The sequence below is a fragment of the Halictus rubicundus genome, chromosome 3 (genome assembly GCF_050948215.1).
Source record: "Halictus rubicundus isolate RS-2024b chromosome 3, iyHalRubi1_principal, whole genome shotgun sequence".
NCBI lineage: Eukaryota > Metazoa > Arthropoda > Insecta > Hymenoptera > Halictidae > Halictus > Halictus rubicundus.
Window position 1 is genome coordinate 15,943,265 of NC_135151.1, and position 22,040 is coordinate 15,965,304.

Consider the following 22,040-nt stretch of genomic DNA (forward strand, 5'->3'; position numbering starts at 1 on the left):
AATTAACTTGAATAAAGTTAATAGAAAATACGCAGAAAAAACAAATTTTTCATATTTAATAATTATATATTTATGTGTTCGTAATGGCTAATTTCTTAGAATCATTTTATTTCTTTGATTTAAAATTCCGTAAATATTATCCAGAGGAATGTTTTATTTTACAGAGGTACAAATTAACCTCTTAATAACTATAGGACCTATAAATATTTCGAATGTAAAATTGCACGATAGTATGTGTTTCGAGGTCATAATATTTGCCATTTTTATATATATATTTTTTTTATAAAAATAGTAGAATTTCAAACATATACTGTTATCTATGTACTGTTAGTGTTGTTGGGTCATCAAGCCGAACGGTCCGGAACCGGACTTACCGGGCCAAGGCGGAACGGTCCGAAAGCCCGAACTCCGAACAGTCCGAACCAAGTCGAGCGTGCGAAGCAATACGAAACGACTCGAGGTCTGACGAAAAAGTATTAAACGTAAATATAAATGTACTTTATCGTTACGAAGCAAGATAAGAGTTACTTATAATTGAATCACAAGCACTCTCTCGCAGTTGTCACATCACGTATACTTAAGAGCAGTTTCAGAGTGCCACGTCAAATCAATAAGTATATATATGTATATATCATTATGGCATTGCAGGTAATAAAACTTCAAAGATAATGCAATGACAAGATTCGAATTAAAATTGTATAAACGAAAATTTAAAAAATTTTAGGTATACGAATTTCAAGTAGAAATGACATGTGAAGGATGTGCTAATGCTGTAACAAATGTACTTACTAAAAAGGAAGGTATACATTAACATATTTAATATAAATTTCACATATGGTTCATTGCTTTTACTTTGATCAAAAAATAAAAACAAAAATATTGGTTTGAATGATTTCTTGTACTGAATATCAATGATTTCATTTGTAGGTGTTAATAACGTACAGATTGATTTAGCAAACAAGAAAGTACTGGTAACGTCTTCGCTTTCTTCCGATGAAGTATCAAACGTTATTAAAAAAACTGGAAAGGCATGTCAATTGTTAGAAATAAAGAAGTAATTGTATTTAAATTAAGTTAAAAAATATATTCTGCATATAAAAGTGTTATGGCTTTTTAAATTATGCATAAAGGAATACTTGAAATTTCATTGTCTTCGTAAAATCACATTATTCTTCCAACTATTGTATAATATCATGATATTAAATACTTAGCGTGGACGTTTGGTCCTGGATGGTTATCGCTACAAAAGATATCCATATAGAGTCTGTCTTCTGGTCCGTTGTCGAGTACTTTTACATAAATATTGTGTAATTCGTCTTATTATTATTTAGATGAATACTATTTGTTGACTCTATTATTATTTAGATGAATACTATTTGTTGACTCTACTATTCTTTTTTCGAATGTAAATGATTTTAAAGAAAATGTTGGCTACATTGTAAATATGAATTTTAAAAGTACTTATTACTTACAAAGGAAATGTAGTAACTGTGCAGTTTCATAAGTAACATTTAAAATATTTATTTTTTTAACATTTCCTCTAATACTGTTAGGCGTTGTTCTAAAGTAATGACAGTATCGCGTAATGACTGTACCTGCTCGTTGAGTGCATCTACGATATTGCTTGAACACATAGAAAACTGTGCATCGGATAAATCTTTAGACAAACATGATCCATTCGTAATGCAACCTTGCTCGGAAAATTTCTGAGCTTTCTGATCAACTACATTTTGTTCTACCTTTTTGTTCAAAATTTCAAGGTCGGGTCCTTTGCACCGACATTTATTATTTTGTAATTCTTTATTATCATATTTATCGTGTAACATCTAAAGTCGATATAATCACAAGTTATAAATAAAACAGATTTTATGAAAGATTCTATAAAAATAGTTATTTTTTCTACCTCCTGTTTTTCATTCTTATCACTGGTTGTTGCTTCTTTAACGCATGAAATTATTTGTCGAGTATTTTTATGAGCAACATCATCTCTATCGAAATTAGTTTTCCACATCAATAATTGGCGATCTGCTCCACCAGAAGCAAAATATTCACCGTTAGAGGAGAATGCTATCGAGGTTACGCTTGTACCATTCGCATGCCCTTTAAGCGTATAAATTGGACGACCTTCTAACAAATCTAAAACCTATTAAAACATTTGAAAAACAAACTGTATGAAAACTATTTATAAAATTAGGCGAAGAAAGGTGTATTCTACCTTCATTGTCGAGTCAGTAGAAGCGGTTAACATGAAATTTCCTTTAGGATGAAATTTGATTGTGTTCACAGGACCAGTATGAGTCGCATACTGCTGATAGAGAGAAGTAGAACGTGAATCGTATAATTTTACGCTGCCAGCCATATTTGCACATCCAATGACAGAGCCGCTTGGATGGAATTCCACATAAGTGTTATAAGCTAATAAAATAATGCATTTTACATTCTACAGTTTACATTATATACAAGGTGAGGCACTAACTATTTCCACCTACAATAATTCCAAAAGTATGATAGTAGCAGAAAAGTTTTCCAAACAGAAGACGCATAGGACAACAGGTCTTTGAAGGTCAGCAAAGGTCATTTGACAAACGAAACACCTTAATGTTGCACCTTGTTGGATTCGTCTCAATAGCTGCTATCAGAAAACAGGTACCAAAACATAGCATTCTACTTAAAAAAACAAGGATGATCTTCATATCTCTGAAGCGACTCCACCTAGGAAAAAAAGATTAATGCCATATTACAGCCCCTGTTGTCCCATATATCTCTTGTTTCGAAAACTTTTCTGCTACTATCATACCTTCGGAGTTATTGTAGGTGGCAATAGTTAGTGCCTCACCCTGTATATTACATTTGCATTATATACATGTATATACACATTAATAGACTTTTAACGGTACCCTTTGGATCGTGCAATGTCCTGATACATTGCCCACTGGTGATGTCCCATAATTTTGTTGTTTTATCATCGCTACAGGAAACAATGAGTCTGCCGTCATTAGAAAACTTAGCACATCTGACCCAACTTGTATGACTTAAAAATGACGTAAGAAATCTTCTTTGGCATACCATCCACAACTTAATACTTTTATCATCAGACGCGGTAAGTAACTAAATTATGAATTTATTGAAAATTTGTAATGCTCCATACAAATAAGTTTAATAAATAATCTGCTACATCATCGTCTTATGGACTAATACCTTCTCTCCATCGGGACTAAATTCTACCGATCTGACAGCTCCTGAGTGTGCTTTGAAATCTATAGACTGTCCTGTTACTTTTGGAACCCAAATTCTGACAGACCTATCTCTAGAGGCACTTGCTATAACTTCACCCGACGGTGCATAACTGACATCGTTAACAGCATCCTTATGTCCTAAAAATCTGTAAGCTCTCGCAGATTCCTTGAGGTTCCATTGCATTATAGTTTTATCCAAACTACTAGATATAAGTTGCGTTGTTTCAGGATGAAAACACAGACTTGTGATAATATTTTCATGACCTTTAAAATGTCTCTCTATCGTAGGATCACAACCAGTCTGAATCATTATTCTAGCAAAAAAGGAAAATTATACAACAATTAAATACGTCCACATTCCGTAATATTATGAGTATATACGCGATTCATAACCTAAGGATAACTATTATCGTATACAAGAATGATTTTATAAGGCTTTGCACTCGAATACAACAGATGTTTTATAGAATTTCAACATACTTCACTTCATAAGTGGAATTGAAAATGAGAAACACATTTCTGCAAACTGTTCGATTACCTTTATCTCGCCGCATTAAATATATAACTACGATTTTGTATACAATTTAAAATTGTTTTCGAGACGCATGTACACCTCTTAATTCTTACTTATGCGGTTTGTGAAATAGATATCGACTTTGAAACAAAGATTAAAGTAGAATCGGCTACATACGTTTAATTATTTGTAAATGTACGGTAGGTACAAACTGGTAGGTACTGAAACTATATAAGTATAGTATTCAATTTGAAGCGAACTTCAACTCCTGTAGTTAATTCAGATATTGGATCGTACAATGTATTATCTACATCAGAGCCAGGCAACTGGCGGCTGGCGGCCCATGGGCCGCACACTGTTTCTTTCCTCTTCCTCTGTTTACAATGGTTTACAATGCCTACCAGCGTCTCCCACCATTTGACTGGACTTATCCTATGAAACATATAGCGTGCGGTCTGCTGCGCGGGACCGAGTTCCGGTCCCCGGCTCTGGAGATAGTCAAATCAAGCTAGGAGAGATGTTGAAGAGTGGGAGAACCGGCAAAATAATGATGGGGACAAAGTTTCTCGGCTCTGATCTACATACAGTGGTATACGTGACACACACACACATATATATAGGTGTAAGTTTTTGTATTATATTAAAATAATGAAAGCGGGATAAGTTGAATTTATTCACCAAAGTAATAAATATACGATATAAATAGAAAAATGAATATTAGTATAAAAATATTGTTAATTAAACATTTTATTCAATTTTTTTCTCTGACAATGAGAACAAGTCGAAGAACGACGAACTGTTCTTTCTCGTGTTGACAATGAGTAACGGTTGGTAGGCTAGTTAGCAGGGTTGAATTAGATCTTTATTTGGAAGATACATAGGTATTTGTAGGATATTTGAACATAACTGTAGATGGAGGTGATTAAACACAAATGTACAAACGAAATACAATATGGTACTCCTTATCACGTGTCTGGCGTGGTGTGAGCGTGGCTTTTGTCATTGGCGCACTATTCAAACACGCCTTCTCTGGCTCTAGTCAGTAATTGTACACTCGACTTACTTGCTAAAGCTCCGCACTATCGCTTCTTTTCTTTTAAAAATAATCATATATATTTTGCGATAAAAAAATTAGGTAATGTTGCTTCGTAAACTCGACATTGCACTGCAATCTCTTTTACTTGACCAGTTGCGTAGGCGACCGTGAAGAGTTTCGCGGAATCACACAGAAAAAGAATAGATCGAGGGAGCTACATAATTCGTTATAAACCATGAAACACGTTTCATGAACAATGTTTTTACTTTTAGAGATTCGCGTGTATCACGCAAACCCTTGTTCTCTCTTTCAACTACTAAATCTCGACAACTTTAACTTTCTAAATGCTTCAGAAATTCATAGACCGCGAAAGGAATATGAAGTCAAGAAGATATATAGCGCTAGAAGGCATTGCTCACTGTATCCTCTTTTTTCTGGTACCTTAAAAAATTCTCTAGAACGATGCGCCGCAAGACAAAGAGATGGTCGTGCAGATCATCTATTCGTGTAATCATTTTAACGTTATTCTTTAAATACATTCTTATGTGTCTTTACGTGAAATGCTTGTACGAGTTCTCATTTTTTTTTGTATTTTTTTTATAATAAAATTATATTTCTAATCTTTGTTGATCAGCTGTTGTTGCCCTGTGAAAACTGCCTTCTGTCACAACACAATAATACTTGCATGGTGGGTTCACATTTCTGAATTTGGTTGATTTCTTCTTATATCACAATATTTACGTCTGCATAATGTTCTCGTTAATATTAATAGGATGTTTCCCCCTGATGATCGCAGATACCAAATTCAAATGCAAAATTTTGGTTATTCGCTGTCTCATTTAAGAAATATCCTAAGCCGTATAATAAAAGAAATTTGCTGTACGCATCGTTTCCCTTTCCTCGTTTTATTCAGATTTTTCTTTCCTTTTCTCGTTCGTTCCTTTAAGCGAGTTAACTCGTATCAACTAATTAGTCAAATAATCAACTAACGAATTAATTAATAACTTGTTCGTGAATATCAAAGTTACAGTTTTAAATGTTAAAACTCACTTAATACCACGCGTAAAGTTTACTCGAAACTTTGTTCCTCTTTTCTTTTTTTTATTTCAATTCGACATACGACTTAGGCTTTTTCATAAATAGACAAATGAATTCTGATCTTACAGCATTATTATAATGTTTCACTGTGCACGGTTCTATCGCAATTGAATTACTGCTGCGTGTGAGGTTTACCACGGGGTGCGTAAGCGCCACGGTTTCCTCCTCTCTGACCACGAAATTGTCCCCGGCTGCCTCTATCCATGCCACGCTCACCACGTGGACCTCCTCTCGGTCCACCACCGCCACCACCACCACCACCCCTTTTATAGCCAGAATTATAACCACTGCTACCTTCATTGTTTCCCCAAGAACGTTGTTGGTAACCGTTTTGATAATTGCTATCGTTGCGATAATATGTTCCTGAAATATAATTATATCGTCAAATATTATCAAAACACTTTGAAAAACAACATGTTTTCTCTTTCATCTCGTCCATTTTCCTCACCTTGTCCACTCCGTCCATTTTGTTGGTAGCCACCGCTGCCCCTGCCTCTTCCATTATATCCATTAGAATTTCCACGTTTTCCACCTCTACCTCTGTATCCGCTACGTTGCTGGTCACCCCAAGCTTGCTGAGACGTTTGTTGCTGTGAATCTTGAGCAGGCTGTTGCGACTGATCAGTCTGATTCCAATCGCTAGGATCTGTCATCTGACACCAATCTACAGGATCATTTGGTTGTTCTAATTCCGACTCTGGTGCTATCACTTCTTCTTGGTTTTCATCTGTTTTTTCCTAAGAAGTAATCGTATCGATCATGTCTTGTATAATGGATAACAAATGTACAGTGTGGAACAAACAACTGGAACCGCATCGGTCACTTTGCGTATATCATTGAAATTCAAATATCTCCGAAATTCTTGGATTTCTTATGAGCAGTTTCAGTCGCACGCTTCACTCTGTACAACGAACACCTCGTTTAATATACCTCGGTAGGTTGCTGTTGTTGACTCTCTTGCTGATGTTCAAAGTTCTGAGACTGTGTTTGTTGCGGCATTTGTTGCGAAGGAGTTTGCTGTTGAGGTTGTTGAAAATTGGCAGGATGTTGTGGACTATATTGCATGTTCGGTTGATGAGATGGCGGCATTGGAATAGGTGGAGGTGGATTAGGATTGGCGAAACCAGGTATGTGGGATATATCTTGCGGTGGTTGGTGCTGATATATCACTTGTTGCGCTACTACCGGTGCATTAGCAAAGTTTTGATTCGTAAATGTTTGTGACGGAATTGGTGCGTTTACAGCAGCAGGAATGTGTGAAACGATAGGTGCCTGTGACGTTACGTCCGGCGAATCAAGCTCAGATTCTTGCAAAAAAAAGAAATTTGGTGTACCTATAACATCGTTAATTCTAGGGGCTTGTGGTGGCTGTTGTTGGGTTTGTTGAGATTGTTGTTGCTGCTGCTGTTGCTGTTGTTGTTGTGGTTGAGGAACAAATCCTGTGGCATTCGTGTAATATGATGTTTCGACCGGTGCAGCTGGATGAGGTGGAATGGGTTGTGCAACTACGGGAATAGGACCAGAAATTGCGGTGGTACCAGAAACCACGGGAACTGGTGCAACTTGCACTGGAAAATTGGGAATAGGAATCATAGACTCGGGTGGAATGTGTCTCTCGTTGCTACTATATTCTTCGTTGACTTGTTGCTCTTGTACAGGAGTTTCTGATATTTGTGTCTCTGCAATTGCCTCTACAACCTACAATCAAATAACAATTATCTCTTTTTCGTATTGCATTTAATCATCTGTGTCTCTGACTTGAATATAGTTATAATCAAGTGCTACTTACTTCTTCTACCGCAGCTGCTTCTGTTTCATGAACTTGATCGAAATAGCCACACTGGTTGATGGAACTGATAATTTCTTTTAATTTGTTGTAAGTTGTCCCAGCAACTTCTCTTTGTTTTCCTTCAATAATGTGCACAAAATGCTCTGCTACTTTTTGCACTTGTTGAAGAAACGTTGGTTCACCCTCTTCCCGATGATGTTTCATCATCAAATCATTATACAGGCTGTCCAAATGTTTTAAATCCTCCTCTGCTAATTTCACAGCACCATTTTTTCCAGTAAGGAAATCCTCTCTAACAGATTCCGATCCCATGTTCATCAAAGCATCTTGAATAAGAAGAACCTCTCTGACCTATGACACACGCACACACACGTACATGCAAAACATTCGACAAATTTTTACAGAAATTCTGCAGTATGAAATAGAAATTTTAAAATTATGTTTGTGCACTTACTTTTGCAATATCCTGTTGCATTCTTTCGTTAGCTTCTTTTCTTGCCATTTTTTTCTGTTGTTTAACAGATTCTTGCGCAATGCCAACAATTTGCTTGTACAATTCTCGTGTAAACTCCAATGTTTGTAATACTTCATCGTATTTGGCTACAGCTGTCTTTTGATCGGTATTCAATTCCTTTCCATTTTTTTGTAGGTCCTTATATGACTCCAACTTTACCTAGCCACAAATACACATGCGCGTGTATCATATAATATGTGGAGAGAAAGATGTGTACACAGAGCATCTTAGATTTCAGATTTCACCAGCCAAACCTTGCCAGTACATCTGTGAGTCTAAATAAGAGAGAAACATAGCTCGTGTAATAAGATTAAACGTAAATATTGTTAATCTATTGCTATGTTGTAGCACAGTAATGACAATTCCATTATTGTTTCCTTCGCATTCTTATAGTTCTGACGCAACTTTTTAATAAAGCTTCAAACAGTTTATGTAATATTTTTTTCTTATTTTGACTCGTAGACTGTACTGACAAAATTTTGCCATTAAAACCTGAAACACCCTGTACATATATACATATACACACACACACACACATACATATAAACACAGACACATACATTATGCAGATACATACATGTCTAATTATACCCAAGTATTTGAGATAGCCACAAGAATACAGATAATACGTTTAATATCTATATACCGTAACGTATATAAACGTGTAAGTTACTACAAAGTGAGTTATTCCAGATATACTATACGATCACTAATAATCACACATTTTGGAAAAACAAAATACACGCGTAAATATGAAAAAGGAAGGAGGATAAAAGAAAAACTATCGTTATATTATTGGTATAGATAAAATTCAAACCGAGACTATGAACGTTGAATCACAGAAAAAATAGTATCACAAAATCTCGCACACCGGTAGCGGCTTAAAAGCGTGTCATGTAAAGTTTTGTGCACAACTTTGGAAGATACCGCCATGACACGAGGTTTATAGTAAGTAAATTCCGGCATTCGAGGAAACGAGAAAGAGAGTAATACCGCTGTAAATCAGCGTTAATGAAAAAGGTTCGATTAGCAACTACCGTGATAAGGGTTAGTTGATCTTAGTATAATCGTTAGATGCCTGTGAATTCTCGAGCGTGAGCACATGGCGTATCCAATCATGGCGGATCAGACCGTGAAAGCTATCAACTGACAGATAGATTTCTCTGTTACTCGGCGTGAATACGATTCGTTTACTTACCTTACGCTTTTCAAGATTTCGTATCTTATGTTCGATAACGATGATCGCCTGGCGTATAGGTTCTACGGTCTCCGTAGAGGCCTGTTTCTCTAGTTTAGGGTTGGCAGAAGGCATCCTTCACGGGCAACAAACGCGAACTGGAAATCAGAATAGCAACGAAGCCGCGGGGTACAGGGGAAGGGAAATGATTCTGTAGTTAAGCGCATGCGCATTCGTGATTTCTACTTAACCTCCAAGTCAGTGTAGTAACTACTTTTCTTCGGAGCCCTTTCCTTACCATTATCTAAATATGTCAATTTGCATATCTAAAGGAGAACCAGAATTGTATATGCAATGTTTAATTGCGATTAACGATTGAATTTTTAATTTGATCTATATAACGACTCAGTACGTCAAATAAATTATAGTAATAAGTGTACTGAAAGTAATTTTGTTATTATTATTAAAAATAATACTTCAGGTTCTGATACCCTTTGAATATCAATGTATGTTTATATTGAAGCATTTAAAAAAGTTTCTTCTGCTGACAATGTTTTTTCACGAGAATAATATTTTTAAAATTTCTTTATCTATTTAAGAATTAAACAAATTTATCAGGCTACTGCGTTTCAAACATCTCCCATGCATAATTAAATGAAAAATTACGAATTTATAATTATTGCACATGATAAATTCGTTGAAAGTATATTAAAAAAACTAACGCTGATACAATCATGTGTAATTTTCGAACTTTATTTAAAAAGATTCATAAAAACATAAATTACGTGAGTAATTTTAGACTATATTTTAATAGTATCCGTTCGTAACTTTATCATGTTAAAAAAATAGAAAATGTACAATTGAAGAAATGAATATATGCTTTTTTCTCAAAGAAAATACAATCATTATGAATTGTTTTAACTTTGACAGTAACAATTTTACTGTAAGCAAGTGCTATATATGTATGATGTATGTACGTATATGTATATATAACATTTTGACGTTTTATTAGAACTGTTATTCTCAGATGAAACAAATGATTAAAATAATAAAAACGGGAAATTTTTCATCGATTAAGATGTTTGTTAAGTTCAAAATAAGATAGAAGCATTATTAATTTTTGTCTCATTATATTTTACACATTTACGTATGTCGTAAGTGTATAAAATCCGCAAATTATAATAGCGATCTAATCAAAGGATGTGGAATATAAATTGATACATGTAATATAATATATTAAGCACTTGCACAACGCGCGCGTACACGCACACACTTACATGCACGCACAGCATACAGATGCACACAATATATAATAAAATATATGGATGTGTGTGTGTGTGTGTGTATCTATGTGTATATATAGCACAAGCTTTTCGTCGATACGAAATACTGCATGGCACGTTCGTTAGAAATTTTTTTTTTAATTACATACTTTCCTTTTATTGTTACTGCATTAGTGTCCAAATTCCCCATTTTTAGGTTTCGAGTTTCTCCAATAATTTATTATACAACTTGGTTAATCCGACAGTGATCACTAATACAATATTTTCCGATTCTTTCTAATATATGAAAGATGTATGAAGCCGTACGGTTTTGTCGTAGCGGTCACTCGTCGTTATTAATATATTTTTACAATTTACAAATATAATTTGATATATCGTCTTCGAAAAATACATTCGCGCCACACACGCATATCACCACTCTCGTGTTTAGAGAACATTTTTTTCTTAACGAATCTAAAACAGATCAAAACTTAAACGATTTTAAAATGTAAACAATGATAGCGACAAATATGATAAAGATAAAATAGCTGTAACATAGTAATATTAATATAATATAAAGTATAATATATGTATAATGTACACGATATCTTATCATTATGTGTCCGTAATTATTGAAAGAAAAGCATCTGTAGAAACGGTCTTACTTATAAAATATATTCATACTCCAGGTGCATTGAATTTTATGCAATAATGTAGACGTTATGTTGTTTACGATATTGCCATTGTATCAAGAGTAACAAAACCGTATAGGAATTTTATGAATTTTTATAATCAGACTTAACCACTTTTAAACAAGAACAACATATCTACTCCTGACTCGATTGGACCAAGTATTTTCACGTATGCATCGAATACGAGTACGTGATGATAATTTGAATATTGCAATCACTAAAAACTGTAATTCTCGATAAGTATACATATAGAAGATCTTGAATAATGACGCTACTAGAATTCCTATGAAAATATATACAATTCTCAATGCATCGTTCGCTAATTATTATTCGTTATTACTCGCACAAATAAACAATATAAAACAATGTTAATATTTCATTCGCATTTTGTAAAATGAGTAGCGTTTGCTTGTAAGAGTAATTTTAGCATGGAAGAATTCGGAGACTAGTTAGTATGTGAACTACTAATGTATTGCAATGCACTAAGTAAGTCGTGAAGGTTACATGACGAAATATAATAAACTAAAGGTATATATATAAAAAAAAGTAATCCTAATCTTATTAAAAGTACCTTTATGTATGTACAAATGTTCTACAAGATATCTAATATTTTTCTTAATAAGAGAATATTTTCAAAATATTTCATTTACTATAAAACATTTTATTAAAAGAACGCTACCTTGGAACACCTCTTGATGTTTTTAACGTATTTTATACGTGTAAATGTTTTACCTGTACTTTTATCTATTTATATACAAATTAACGCGAACATAAATAAAGTTTACATTTGTGAAATCATTAGAAAAGATAAACGTAAGTTACTTTATTTATACATATGTAATAATATATATATATATATGCACACGCACACATACACATATGTATATGTACATGTATACATGGTGAACCACGTAACTTGCACACCTTGAATATTTACCTTATATACAGGGTATTTCGTTTATCTGAAAAAGGAAATATCTCGTGATGTACTGAAGTTACGAAAAAAATTTGTTTACAAAATTGTTCGGTATGAAGGGAACAATCATATAGTGTAATTTTTTCAGGACTCGAATGGTGGGGAGGGAAGTTTCAAAGTCAAATTAATTTTTTTAAATGGAACCATATATTTTTTTGTTGTAATACGATAGGATTTTTCGAGACGAATTCAACGACATATCACATTATGTTATTTACTGTTACAAAACATTAGAAATTATATTATAGAATTGTAACTTCTTAAGTAGGCAATGGTAGCCTCTGGTTGCTGGTTATTAGCTAGACGCTGCAAACAAAGATCGATCTTCTTATGTCTCCTTAAGCTTCTTAAGTTACCGAAATAAATAAACATTAAATTTATAATTCTTATCCTTATCTGCCTGTTAAGGGCATGTTCTGGAGTTAAGTAACTTCGAAAGCACCAAACAGAGCTCAACGAAATTGTTACAGTCTCTAGTATTGCACTGTCTAAACTAATATAAATGAAACTCGAAATAAATAAGGTAACTCTTTAAAACAAATGCTACAAATACTACCATTGGCTACTTAAGAAGTTACAAATTTATATTATAATTTCTAATGTTTTGTAACAGTAAAAAACATAATGTGATATATCGTTAAATTAGTCTCGGAAAATGCTATCGTATTTATATATACAGAAAATTAATTTGACTTTGAAATTTCCCTTCCCACTGTTCGAATCCTGAAAAAAATTACACCATATGATTGTTCTCTCCATATCGAACAATTTTTGTAAACAAATTTTTTCATAACTTCAGTGCGTCATGAGATATTTCCGTTTTCAGATAAACGAAACACCCTGTATACAAAAGTTGCATGGTGTAGAGCGCGAAATATTTTTATGTAAACACTTTGATTTCTTTAAATAGAAAGACCTACCTTTTGCATCATGAATCGGTAAATTATCAAATTCTGCGTAAAAAATGTATTGACATTCATATAATATATGTATTAACGAGATATTAACGAAATCATTTTGAATACATACCTACTACCTGGGAGTTAGTAAGTGCTCGAACTTATGTCCCCGAACTTGAATACTGTAGTCAGTACATATAAAAAGTTATTTCGATATTTCGTTAATTACTAGATCTAGGGCATATGAAGGTCAATACATTTTTACGCAGAATTTGATACTCTATCGATTCATTATACACAACTTCACGCATATAAAACATGTTTACGTTACAATATTTCCCCCTCTATACGATGTAACTTTTGTATCCATAATTTTTTCATATTATTACAAAAAACGCAAATATTCAAGGCGTGCAAGTTACGGCTCACCCTGTATATATATATGTATATATACATGTATATATATGTACAGATGTACATACACACAGATGTACATATATCAAATTATATGTATATAAAATGCACAATGAATTAAAAAATTACATGTAGAGGAACGAACAGCGTGTAACAATTTCTGCTTTTCTCAGAAGATGGATCTTCGTGGTATTAAAGAGTGTGACGTACGTAAATACATTAGAGAAGGTCACGACGTTCAATACGCCATATCACTTTGCATACTTTATCCTAATCATTTGTCTTTCGTGTTTTGTCAGATCATTACACATCAGACCTTGATCTTATTGTAAGTTTATCATGATACAAATTCTAATACTAAAGGTCTATATTCACACAGATATTCGATAAACCTATCATTATGCAACTACAATGGCAAAGTTAGGGCTGTTTTCTAATTCTTACGCAAGGGATGAATATATTACACATATCCGATGTTTATACGTAAATCTTGTCTTACTTACCTCGCTGTTACCTACTTCTTATCGACAATAATCATAGTTTCTGGATTACATATTAATATTTCATTTCACCATTCGTCACAGCGTGTAGCCTTAACTTGATTTAAACATTTACCATCCTCAAAATACATCATTCAATCGTTTGGTCTCGAAACTGTTGTTAATTTTATATTCATAAATTCAATTTATCACTAAGCTCCTAACGGTCTCGTGACATCAAGTATTAAACAAAACTGATGATTATCATAGCACCACTAAGATGGTATATTGTTTAATTGCACCTCGCAAGACACTGTCTCAGAATTGTCTTCAACTTTATGTGTAGGCACCTGTGAATCAGAAGTCTCAATAGTCATCTCAGTTGCGTGCGGCGTTAAAACGTGTTCAACTTTTCCTTCCAAGTTGTTCGCCGAAGAGGACGATGTAGACTTTGTGTTCGACTTTAATTTAGTTTGTTGTTCCAAATTGTCTATTTCAGCCCAGGTAGTTCGAACTTCCTTGAATAGCTAAAAAAAAGTAACATTTTCTCGTATTTATCTGAAACTTGTATACACGTACCTAGGTAGGGTGTCCCACAATTAGTACGTTTATAATTTACCTGATTTAACCATGTTTCATCTGCTAATAATTCGTTTAATATAATTGTAGTATCCTTATTAGGGTCTGCTACTCTTTTATCCCCTACTCTTCTTGCACACTCCAAAAACATCAAATATTTCTGATGCGCTACTTTATTATACAAAGCTACCTTCGCTTCACATACACGACATAGTGAAAAATCCTGGTAATCGTACAATAAATTCAACAATAGAGATACTCTGTAGAATAATAAGTAGAAGTAAACTGATAAGAAATTCTGTAAACAATACTTTTTCATGACGTATCCCTGGGTCAGGTGGAGAACCTTCCAACGTTGTAGCATTGTATGGCTGACCATACAGTAGAACTCTGGCGTGAATTTTTAAATGTTGACAACCAGCACACGATCTCCCTTTATACTCTGTAGATGGTAAATCCTTCAGAACATTAAGACATGGCCAGGTTGATATTGCGTTTACAACGTTTAGTCGCCATTTTGTTGTCGACAATAGTCTACGTTTCCTCTCTTCTGTTATTTCATCGACGGTTTTAACATTTGACAGGAAATAATCGTCTGTTTAAAATATAAATATAAAAATCCCGATATTTCGTACTGATTACATATGTACACGTATACAAATATGTATGAAATTATAGACATCAAAATATTATATGTAGTACCAAACCTACACACCTTGTTCCTGAAATATTTCTGTGAGGAAATTCGAATCCAAAGCTTGTGAAATCAATGTTTGTATATACACTTCGAAATTATCTTGATATTTTTCAGTTTCTTTCATATATTTATCGATACCTTCGCTGAAAAAAGGGGAAAAAATGTAAGAATTTCAAGTGCCCACAATTACAAATGTAATCGAATTCTCAGTTACACTGTAACTCACTTATCGTCAATGATCATTTCATTTCTCAGGAATTCTACCACAGTTTCTGTTTTGCCTTGTTGCCAAAATTTTACCGGAACTTGTTGATATATGTGGCGATTTTGTGGCGCCCAACCCGAATACTAAAAAATATTAGTATTTTAATGTATGTATGTATGTGAGAACATTGAGAGAAGAAATTTTACTTGTTTTATTTTTTGGTATTTTTACCGTGGATATGTTTCTGTACAATGTTTTTCCATTTGACGTGAATGGTTCATATTTTTGAAGCAACGTTTTACCATCTATTCTCCAAAGCGCTGGATATTCCTCATTTAAATCTACCTTCATCACAACAAATTCTCCAGACTAGAAAAACGTGAAAGCTCGTAATTATGCCGTGAATAAATTTTACTTCACGAGAATGCCGAATAATGCAGAAAATCATAAACAGAAAATGAGAAATTCCATTAAATTAAAATATTATACATATATTGAGATAAAGATGAAAAAAGGTTTTACCACATCTTCTGAATTGTCCACAGAACGCTGCATGCAACGTATGAATGTTCATATATTTTTTTTTATACGCCTGTCAATTGATAGGCATCAACAATAATATGGTAACTGAACGACGTACCTTGAATGGGGAAATATCAATGTCTTCGTCACTGATAGACGCCAACAGCTTCTCGTCTATTTTGCAGGACAGCTTTCCACTAGCACTGGAAACTTTCGATTGCAATTCGTGTTTTTTTCTGGTTTTGATCTTGGAGCCGACACTATCACTAGAACAGTAGTCACCTTCCTCTTTGACTTTTCTGCTTTTTTTCGTGATAACGGGTCTGCCACGCTTTTTCTTTTTCTCTTCTTCGTCTCCAACTAATTTCACAGCAGGCGTCCAAGCAGGATCGGAATCGGAGTCACCTTGCTCTTCGTCATTGTCAAAGTAATCTATACCCTGTTGCCGGTCCAAAAATTGTTTTACCGTGGTTTTCTCTTTTGCTTTTCTTCTCGATGTTTCTCGTCTCGGAGGTAAAAGTAAAGGGTCCACTATACAACAGAAAAACATTTGATAGCTGTTTAGTCGTGCGCTTTGTGATGCAACGTGCACACTGACGTTATCAGAGCCGAAGAATAAAAAATACGCGAAATTGCTGATAGTGGACTCCGATTCTACACTTGTAGTCGATCGAGGAAGATTCGTTGTCTTGAACTTGACTATTTTAGAATGGTTGATCGACTGACTTGTTGTCTCTTGTGTCTCTTTGCAGCTAGCCTTGCTGTGGGTGGGGTGCAAGAATCTCTGTCTTCTAATTTGCCTGTGATTGGTTATTGACTTTGTCAACGCCTACCTTTGCCAAAGGGAGGGTACCTTATGCGCGCCTTTACTAACAATCTCACCCCCTTTGGTATGGAAAAAGTCCAAAGTGACTGCATGGTACCCTCACTTGATGGGCCTGGTAAAGTGTTATAAACCATGCCTGGTAAGGTGTTGTAAACCTTGTCCCGGGTCTCTACCGTAATTGCTAGTGCAATTGGAAAAGTGGCAGACCGAAGGTAAACCGAAGTTTGCCATTCAGATGTTTGCATAATAAAACATCTGTTTCGTTTTGAGACAGAACAATAGCAACATACTGGTATAAGGAGGTTTAACCCTTTACAGGTGGATGGATCATTATGTATACTGTATACGAATTATACTAAAAAAGAGAAAAGTGAAAAGAACAAAAGAAAATAGCAAATACAGTACTACAATATATACATACATATAAATTTTGAAAAGAAATGGTTCGTGTATTACCTTCTTCGTGTTTCTTCGATGCTTTGCCAGCCGACAAAAGCGATACAGTTTCTGGCGCAGATGCTGCTGCAGCAGCTCTTCTCTTTCTATCCGTTGGTCCTCCAGGTTTAATCGGTCTTCCTTTTCTCGATTTACCTTCCGGTTTATTAGCGGTCACTGTCTCCGCTGTATTCGATGTATTCGCGTTTGTTACTTTCTTTTCGGATTTCTTCGGTGGAAACAGAAAGTCGTCGTCGCTAGTAAAGCCGTCGTCGCTAGAGTCAAAATTTTCTTTTTTCCGTTCTTTCGGTAGCGGAAAATACCGAGGATCATTGGCATAATCGATCACCGGCGTCTCTTTGGGTGGCGGCGGTGGTTTTTCCACTTGTGGTTTTGCTGCCTCGCCATTCGTAGCGTTCTCTGCTGGTTTACTCGGCTCGATAGGGATATAAGGTTTCGACCTACTCCATGTTGCTTTTCTACCACCTCGAACTGCAAGCGGAGGTGAGGGTTCTCTTTCACCTTGCAAGAACTTCAAATAACTGGTCATGAATCCCGAATTGGGGTCTTTGTTGGGTCGTTTGAAATCTCTGTTCAACATGCTACTCGTTTCAAGCGATTGTTGATTTTGTTGTAAAAAACCTAATTCTTCTTCAATGTTAGGAACAATTACTTTAGGCTGGTCGTCTCTGGCTTCTTGACTATAATTCACATTTTGATTTATCGTGTTCTCACCGAAACCGATCGGCGTGATATCAACGGAAGATTGAAATTCGTGTGGTGAGTGATGATGACTCGGAGGAATATGAAAAGCAGGAAAATATGGAATTGGGGGTGCTGCGTGATGATGAGTGACCATCAGAGACTGATGCTGATGCGCCGGTGTGCCAACAAAATTGCTCGAGTGGTGTAAGCTTGATTGTGAACTGAAAGCACCTGACGTGCCAGGAAACATTTTCGCGGGTGGCGGTGGTAAATTCCATCTTTCGAAATCGAAATAGCCATTTTGTTGTTGTTGATTTGTATTATGGTGCGCAGGCGGTGGTATTCTGCTTAAATAATCCGTTACCGTCGCCGTACCACTGACTTCGTTCAAAGAAGGACCATGCCCACACTTTTCTAAATTCTTTCTCTTTTTATTTACAATATCCACCTTACGACGGTCCTCCGTTTGTTTCTGCTGCTGCTGCTGTTGTTGTTGTTGCTGTTGCTGCTGTTGTTCAGTTGGAGTTACAGAAGCAGCAGTAGTTTGTTGCTGTACTTGACACGAACTTTGCTGTAAAGTTTGCAAATTTTTCACTATACTCATAGGATCTCCTCTGCAACTACTCAAGTCCTGCAGAATCACTTGATTCGATTCAAAGTATGTTTGCTGTCTATCGGAAACATTTATCACGCGTTGCACTTGTTGTTGAACCGGCAAGGTTTGAGCATTTATCTCTGCATTTTCACCAGCGTATAGGGCAACAGAAAATTTTCGATTTCCTACCGAATGCCGATTTTCGTTTTCCCAACATAACTGCTTTTGCGTTTGTGTTTGCGTTTGCGGAAAATCTTGTTGTTGTCTCTCGTAATTTTTATTATCCGCATTATAGGTGGTTTTTGTTTCGGTAGTACCTAAAGCGCGTGTAATTACCGACGAATAAACAACTTGTCCCTGAGAGGCAGGCCGTGGCACGGTCACGTCTAACGGCGACGGCGGTGTAACTTGTTGTACAGCACTTTTGTAAGCTGGCCCGCTCGCGCACTGATTCCCATTACTTTCTGCGTGTTGTTGCAAGGGGGAAGGAGACGACATCGCAGTCATTGGACTATTGTACATGGGATAAGCAGGACTTGGAACATGTCCCAAAGGACTTGCCTGCGAATGCGCTTGCAACGGACTCGGTCTTCGTGGTACCACAACGCTACAGTCAGGTCCATTCTGAGCAGAATTGTTAGAAGAGTATGTAGAATCGGTTGAAGCTGCAGACTTCGATCTACTTGAATGATGATATTCCGTATCGGATCCTGTCAAATAATGTCTATACGAGGTTTGCTGTTGCTGCTGACTTAGAACATGAAACTGTTGTTGTTGTTGTTGTTGCTGCTGCTGTTGCTGCGATTGAGAATGGGTTTGCAAGTTGCTGTTGGATTGAGTTCTTTGATTACCAATTTTCCCACTAGCACTCGAACAATTTGTATTATTACCAGCCGTATAGTTCAATCCCCGTGACTCCATAATAGAAAAACTAATTGGCGACGATTGTGTACTATCTTGCGATGGTTGCTCATTTCGCCTGTGTTCACTGTGAGCATTCAATTCTGGATATATCTTTGCCTGAGCTTTCGTTTGAATGCTTTGTTGAGATGTAGTAGTTATCTTGCTCGGCGGTGAGGGATAATTACTGTTTCGAGTAGAAGATTTGTCTTGAATTTGCGTTGGTACAGATCTAACGGATGTATTCAAAAATATAGTTGTAGATGCAACTGACCTGGCCAGTGGTTGAGGAATTCTATACTCTTTTCCAGCCGTATTGTTCGGAGTAGAAACGATGCACGATTGTTGATGCTGAAGAGAAGATTGTACCTTTCCATTGGGAGTCTGACTTCCATTAGTGGCAGAATAATTGTTCGATAATGTTTCAGAACTAAAGGTGGTAGGTACTTGTTGGAAAAATGTTTGATTACTACTAGTTTGCGACGTAGACACCACCGATTTAACGTTTACCGTTGGCGATTGAGCTCTAACGTTTATAGTTTTTTTACTATCCGAGTAACTGGTTGACTTGAATTCTGCAGTAGAGACAGAAGGTGAAGGCAACTGAGAATTTATGTTGTTAATAGGTTGACTTGTAGAAAAATGAGAATTGAACGTGTTTTCATAAACACCAGTAGCAGGTTTAGTCGCAGACGATGGTCCCGGAGACGATGGAACAACACTTTCGTGCGGTAAAATTCCAAACGGGCTGGGTAATTGGGCATTGTTTTGATGAGACCAGGCTAGCGCAGATGTCGGTGAGGTTGCCGCTGTACCCTGATGCTCAAAAAACGTCGGTTGATGCGCCGAACTATAATTCTCTCTCAATATAGGGATATCAGATTCGCTCGTGGTATTCTGTTTCGTTACCGATACTGCTTGAGCTTGAGCATGAGCTTGAGCTTGAGCAAGAGCTTGCCTGTGCTGCGTAACATAATGCGCTTGTTTCGGATTGGGATGATGAAACAGAGGCGAAAAGACATCGTATCCCACAGGGGGTGGAGATAAAAACCCCCCTGGGTTGAACGACGAGGGCTGACCCGCCAGAGTTGCTGTTGTATGTGCTGCTTGTAAAATTAATTGCGACGTGGTTGATGGAACTGCCTGACCAGCAGCTGTTGCTAAGTGATGAGTTACAAATTCGCTGCTTGCACTCGAAGCTGTTGACTGAAACGTGTTGGTTGCGCTATTTGCGGTTAGACGATTATACGACGTGTACCATGGACCAACGGGATCCATTACCCAAACTTGGCACGGTAGTGCCTAGCTTGCTTGGTCCACGTTCAGCAGACTTTCCTCTATGTAAATGTTACTCATATACTCGGTAATATTCATAACATAATTTGTTGTTGTAACCTGCGTATGTCCATTACATGCGTCATGTAAAGAAAATTATACCAAAAACTATTTCACTGAATATAGAGTCTATAAACTTTCATCCAATGAGGGCTGACAATATGATATAATGGTTTCTCCATTTTATTCTGGAAAATAAAATGTTTTTATGTATAATTTCAGGAAAATATTTCAAACGATTTTACACGCAAGTAAGAAGTAAAAAGTTGTCTTCTGACAATCTAAAATATTTTACTAACACAAACTCAATATGAAAACATAATCTTTTGAGTGTATTATATATCTTGTGAAATGTCAACTGGTATATATCATAGTACTTAATAATATACAATGTTATTATGAAAACTTTACGAAAGCTTTCACCAATCGAATGAAATAACTATGAAAAGTGGTCGAACAGAAGATTTAATAAAAAAAACTCACATTTTTGTAATATCCTTCAGGCACCAAAACAATAGAATGTATGCTACCAGAGGTAGCAAAAATGCCAGTGTTCTTTGATGTTTTTCACAAATCGTACTGCTTAGAAATTGTAGAAACAGAGGTCTATACAAAAAGAAACAAATAGCAAATGTGCGCCGGTTTTTAAGAATCGCAGGGAACCTAGTGTAGCGTCTTTTCATGTCCTATTATGATAGGGTCCTTAGATGTTTCGTCCGTTCATAATCGGCCTTTATCGTAGATGATTGGATCGCCACATTTCTTGCCAGCGATAATTGCTACAATGATAATTTCACGTTCGTCGCTATATGGCCATATGTCTTGAATACTGATTACTGATTACATTTGCCGGTGTAGAAAAAGATATAACGTCTCATCGAATAACACAATAAATATGGCTACACAAACTTGGCCAACGCACGACACACGATCGGCTGGCACTGTGATTACGCTCACATGATTCGAACATCCAAAGAAAAGTGTACATTCCTGGTACACCCTAGACCCGGTACTTACGCACACACCGCGCTTAGTTACCGTCACACGGGCTCATTTATCGCGGGGAATTGAACAATGTTACCCCGCAGTGCCCATTATAGGCCGCCATTTTGAATCGAATCAACAATGAATCGCGCCATCTGTCGAAGCAGGATC

At 35.9% G+C, this 22,040-nt stretch overlaps 4 protein-coding genes across 11 annotated transcripts; 1 reads left to right on the plus strand and 3 right to left on the minus strand.

Moving 5' to 3' along the window:
- Nucleotides 1-92: 92 nt before the first annotated feature.
- Atox1 (Antioxidant 1 copper chaperone) lies at nucleotides 93-1,101 on the plus strand. 2 transcript variants are annotated; one of them, XM_076785689.1, is made up of 4 exons: nucleotides 93-494; nucleotides 560-648; nucleotides 725-800; nucleotides 928-1,101. In XM_076785689.1, the coding sequence occupies exons 2-4, from the start codon at nucleotides 637-639 to the stop codon at nucleotides 1,056-1,058; spliced, it is 219 nt and encodes a 72-aa protein (XP_076641804.1). In that variant the 5' UTR covers nucleotides 93-494; nucleotides 560-636; the 3' UTR covers nucleotides 1,059-1,101. The 2 variants fall into 2 exon arrangements, with proteins under 2 accessions (XP_076641804.1, XP_076641803.1); XM_076785688.1 differs by having other exon boundaries at nucleotides 94-482.
- A 285-nt stretch (nucleotides 1,102-1,386) lies between these two features.
- Poc1 (Proteome of centrioles 1) lies at nucleotides 1,387-4,344 on the minus strand. Of its 4 annotated transcripts, none has more exons than XM_076785682.1 (6): nucleotides 4,048-4,344; nucleotides 3,199-3,550; nucleotides 2,898-3,108; nucleotides 2,216-2,415; nucleotides 1,904-2,143; nucleotides 1,387-1,826 (listed from the first exon to the last, which is right to left on the minus strand). In XM_076785682.1, exons 1-6 carry the CDS (start codon nucleotides 4,191-4,193, stop codon nucleotides 1,521-1,523), a joined length of 1,455 nt encoding a protein of 484 aa, XP_076641797.1. In that variant the 5' UTR covers nucleotides 4,194-4,344; the 3' UTR covers nucleotides 1,387-1,520. The 4 variants fall into 4 exon arrangements, with proteins under 4 accessions (XP_076641797.1, XP_076641798.1, XP_076641799.1 ...); XM_076785683.1 differs by having other exon boundaries at nucleotides 3,928-4,189; XM_076785684.1 differs by lacking the exon at nucleotides 4,048-4,344 and adding an exon at nucleotides 3,775-3,905.
- A 1,532-nt stretch (nucleotides 4,345-5,876) lies between these two features.
- On the minus strand, nucleotides 5,877-9,551 carry Capr (caprin family member). Its single transcript, XM_076785695.1, has 6 exons — nucleotides 9,386-9,551; nucleotides 8,128-8,346; nucleotides 7,674-8,024; nucleotides 6,815-7,582; nucleotides 6,333-6,621; nucleotides 5,877-6,247 (listed from the first exon to the last, which is right to left on the minus strand). Exons 1-6 carry the CDS (start codon nucleotides 9,497-9,499, stop codon nucleotides 5,997-5,999), a joined length of 1,992 nt encoding a protein of 663 aa, XP_076641810.1. The 5' UTR covers nucleotides 9,500-9,551; the 3' UTR covers nucleotides 5,877-5,996.
- Nucleotides 9,552-12,405: 2,854 nt separating this feature from the next.
- Nucleotides 12,406-22,000, minus strand: LOC143352812 (uncharacterized). Of its 4 annotated transcripts, XM_076785692.1 has the most exons (11): nucleotides 21,369-22,000; nucleotides 19,825-21,073; nucleotides 17,372-19,737; nucleotides 16,208-16,620; nucleotides 16,090-16,116; nucleotides 15,799-15,936; nucleotides 15,589-15,710; nucleotides 15,381-15,505; nucleotides 14,977-15,260; nucleotides 14,706-14,888; nucleotides 12,406-14,613 (listed from the first exon to the last, which is right to left on the minus strand). In XM_076785692.1, exons 2-11 carry the CDS (start codon nucleotides 20,826-20,828, stop codon nucleotides 14,362-14,364), a joined length of 4,914 nt encoding a protein of 1,637 aa, XP_076641807.1. In that variant the 5' UTR covers nucleotides 20,829-21,073; nucleotides 21,369-22,000; the 3' UTR covers nucleotides 12,406-14,361. The 4 variants fall into 4 exon arrangements, with proteins under 4 accessions (XP_076641807.1, XP_076641809.1, XP_076641805.1 ...); XM_076785694.1 differs by lacking the exon at nucleotides 16,090-16,116; XM_076785690.1 differs by having other exon boundaries at nucleotides 17,372-21,073.
- Nucleotides 22,001-22,040: the final 40 nt, after the last annotated feature.

Excerpts from the sequence above, each read along its gene's own strand:
- Capr (XM_076785695.1), bottom strand. The coding sequence starts at position 9,499 with ATGCCTTCTGCCAACCCTAAACTAGAGAAACAGGCCTCTACGGAGACC. Across the intron at positions 8,025-8,127 it reads TGCAACAGGATATTGCAAAA|GTCAGAGAGGTTCTTCTTAT; the intron begins GTAAGTGCACAA and ends CGTGTGTCATAG. Across the intron at positions 6,622-6,814 it reads AACAACAGCAACCTACCGAG|GAAAAAACAGATGAAAACCA; the intron begins GTATATTAAACG and ends ATTACTTCTTAG.
- Poc1 (XM_076785682.1), bottom strand. The coding sequence starts at position 4,193 with ATGTTTCATAGGATAAGTCCAGTCAAATGGTGGGAGACGCTGGTAGGC. Across the intron at positions 3,109-3,198 it reads TTAGTCCCGATGGAGAGAAG|TTACTTACCGCGTCTGATGA; the intron begins GTATTAGTCCAT and ends TTCATAATTTAG. Across the intron at positions 1,827-1,903 it reads ATAAGAATGAAAAACAGGAG|ATGTTACACGATAAATATGA; the intron begins GTAGAAAAAATA and ends TATCGACTTTAG.
- LOC143352812 (XM_076785690.1), bottom strand. The coding sequence starts at position 20,828 with ATGGATCCCGTTGGTCCATGGTACACGTCGTATAATCGTCTAACCGCA. Across the intron at positions 15,937-16,089 it reads TGGACAATTCAGAAGATGTG|TCTGGAGAATTTGTTGTGAT; the intron begins GTAAAACCTTTT and ends ACGTTTTTCTAG. Across the intron at positions 15,711-15,798 it reads TGTACAGAAACATATCCACG|TATTCGGGTTGGGCGCCACA; the intron begins GTAAAAATACCA and ends AATATTTTTTAG.
- Atox1 (XM_076785689.1), top strand. Across the intron at positions 801-927 it reads TGTACTTACTAAAAAGGAAG|GTGTTAATAACGTACAGATT; the intron begins GTATACATTAAC and ends TTTCATTTGTAG.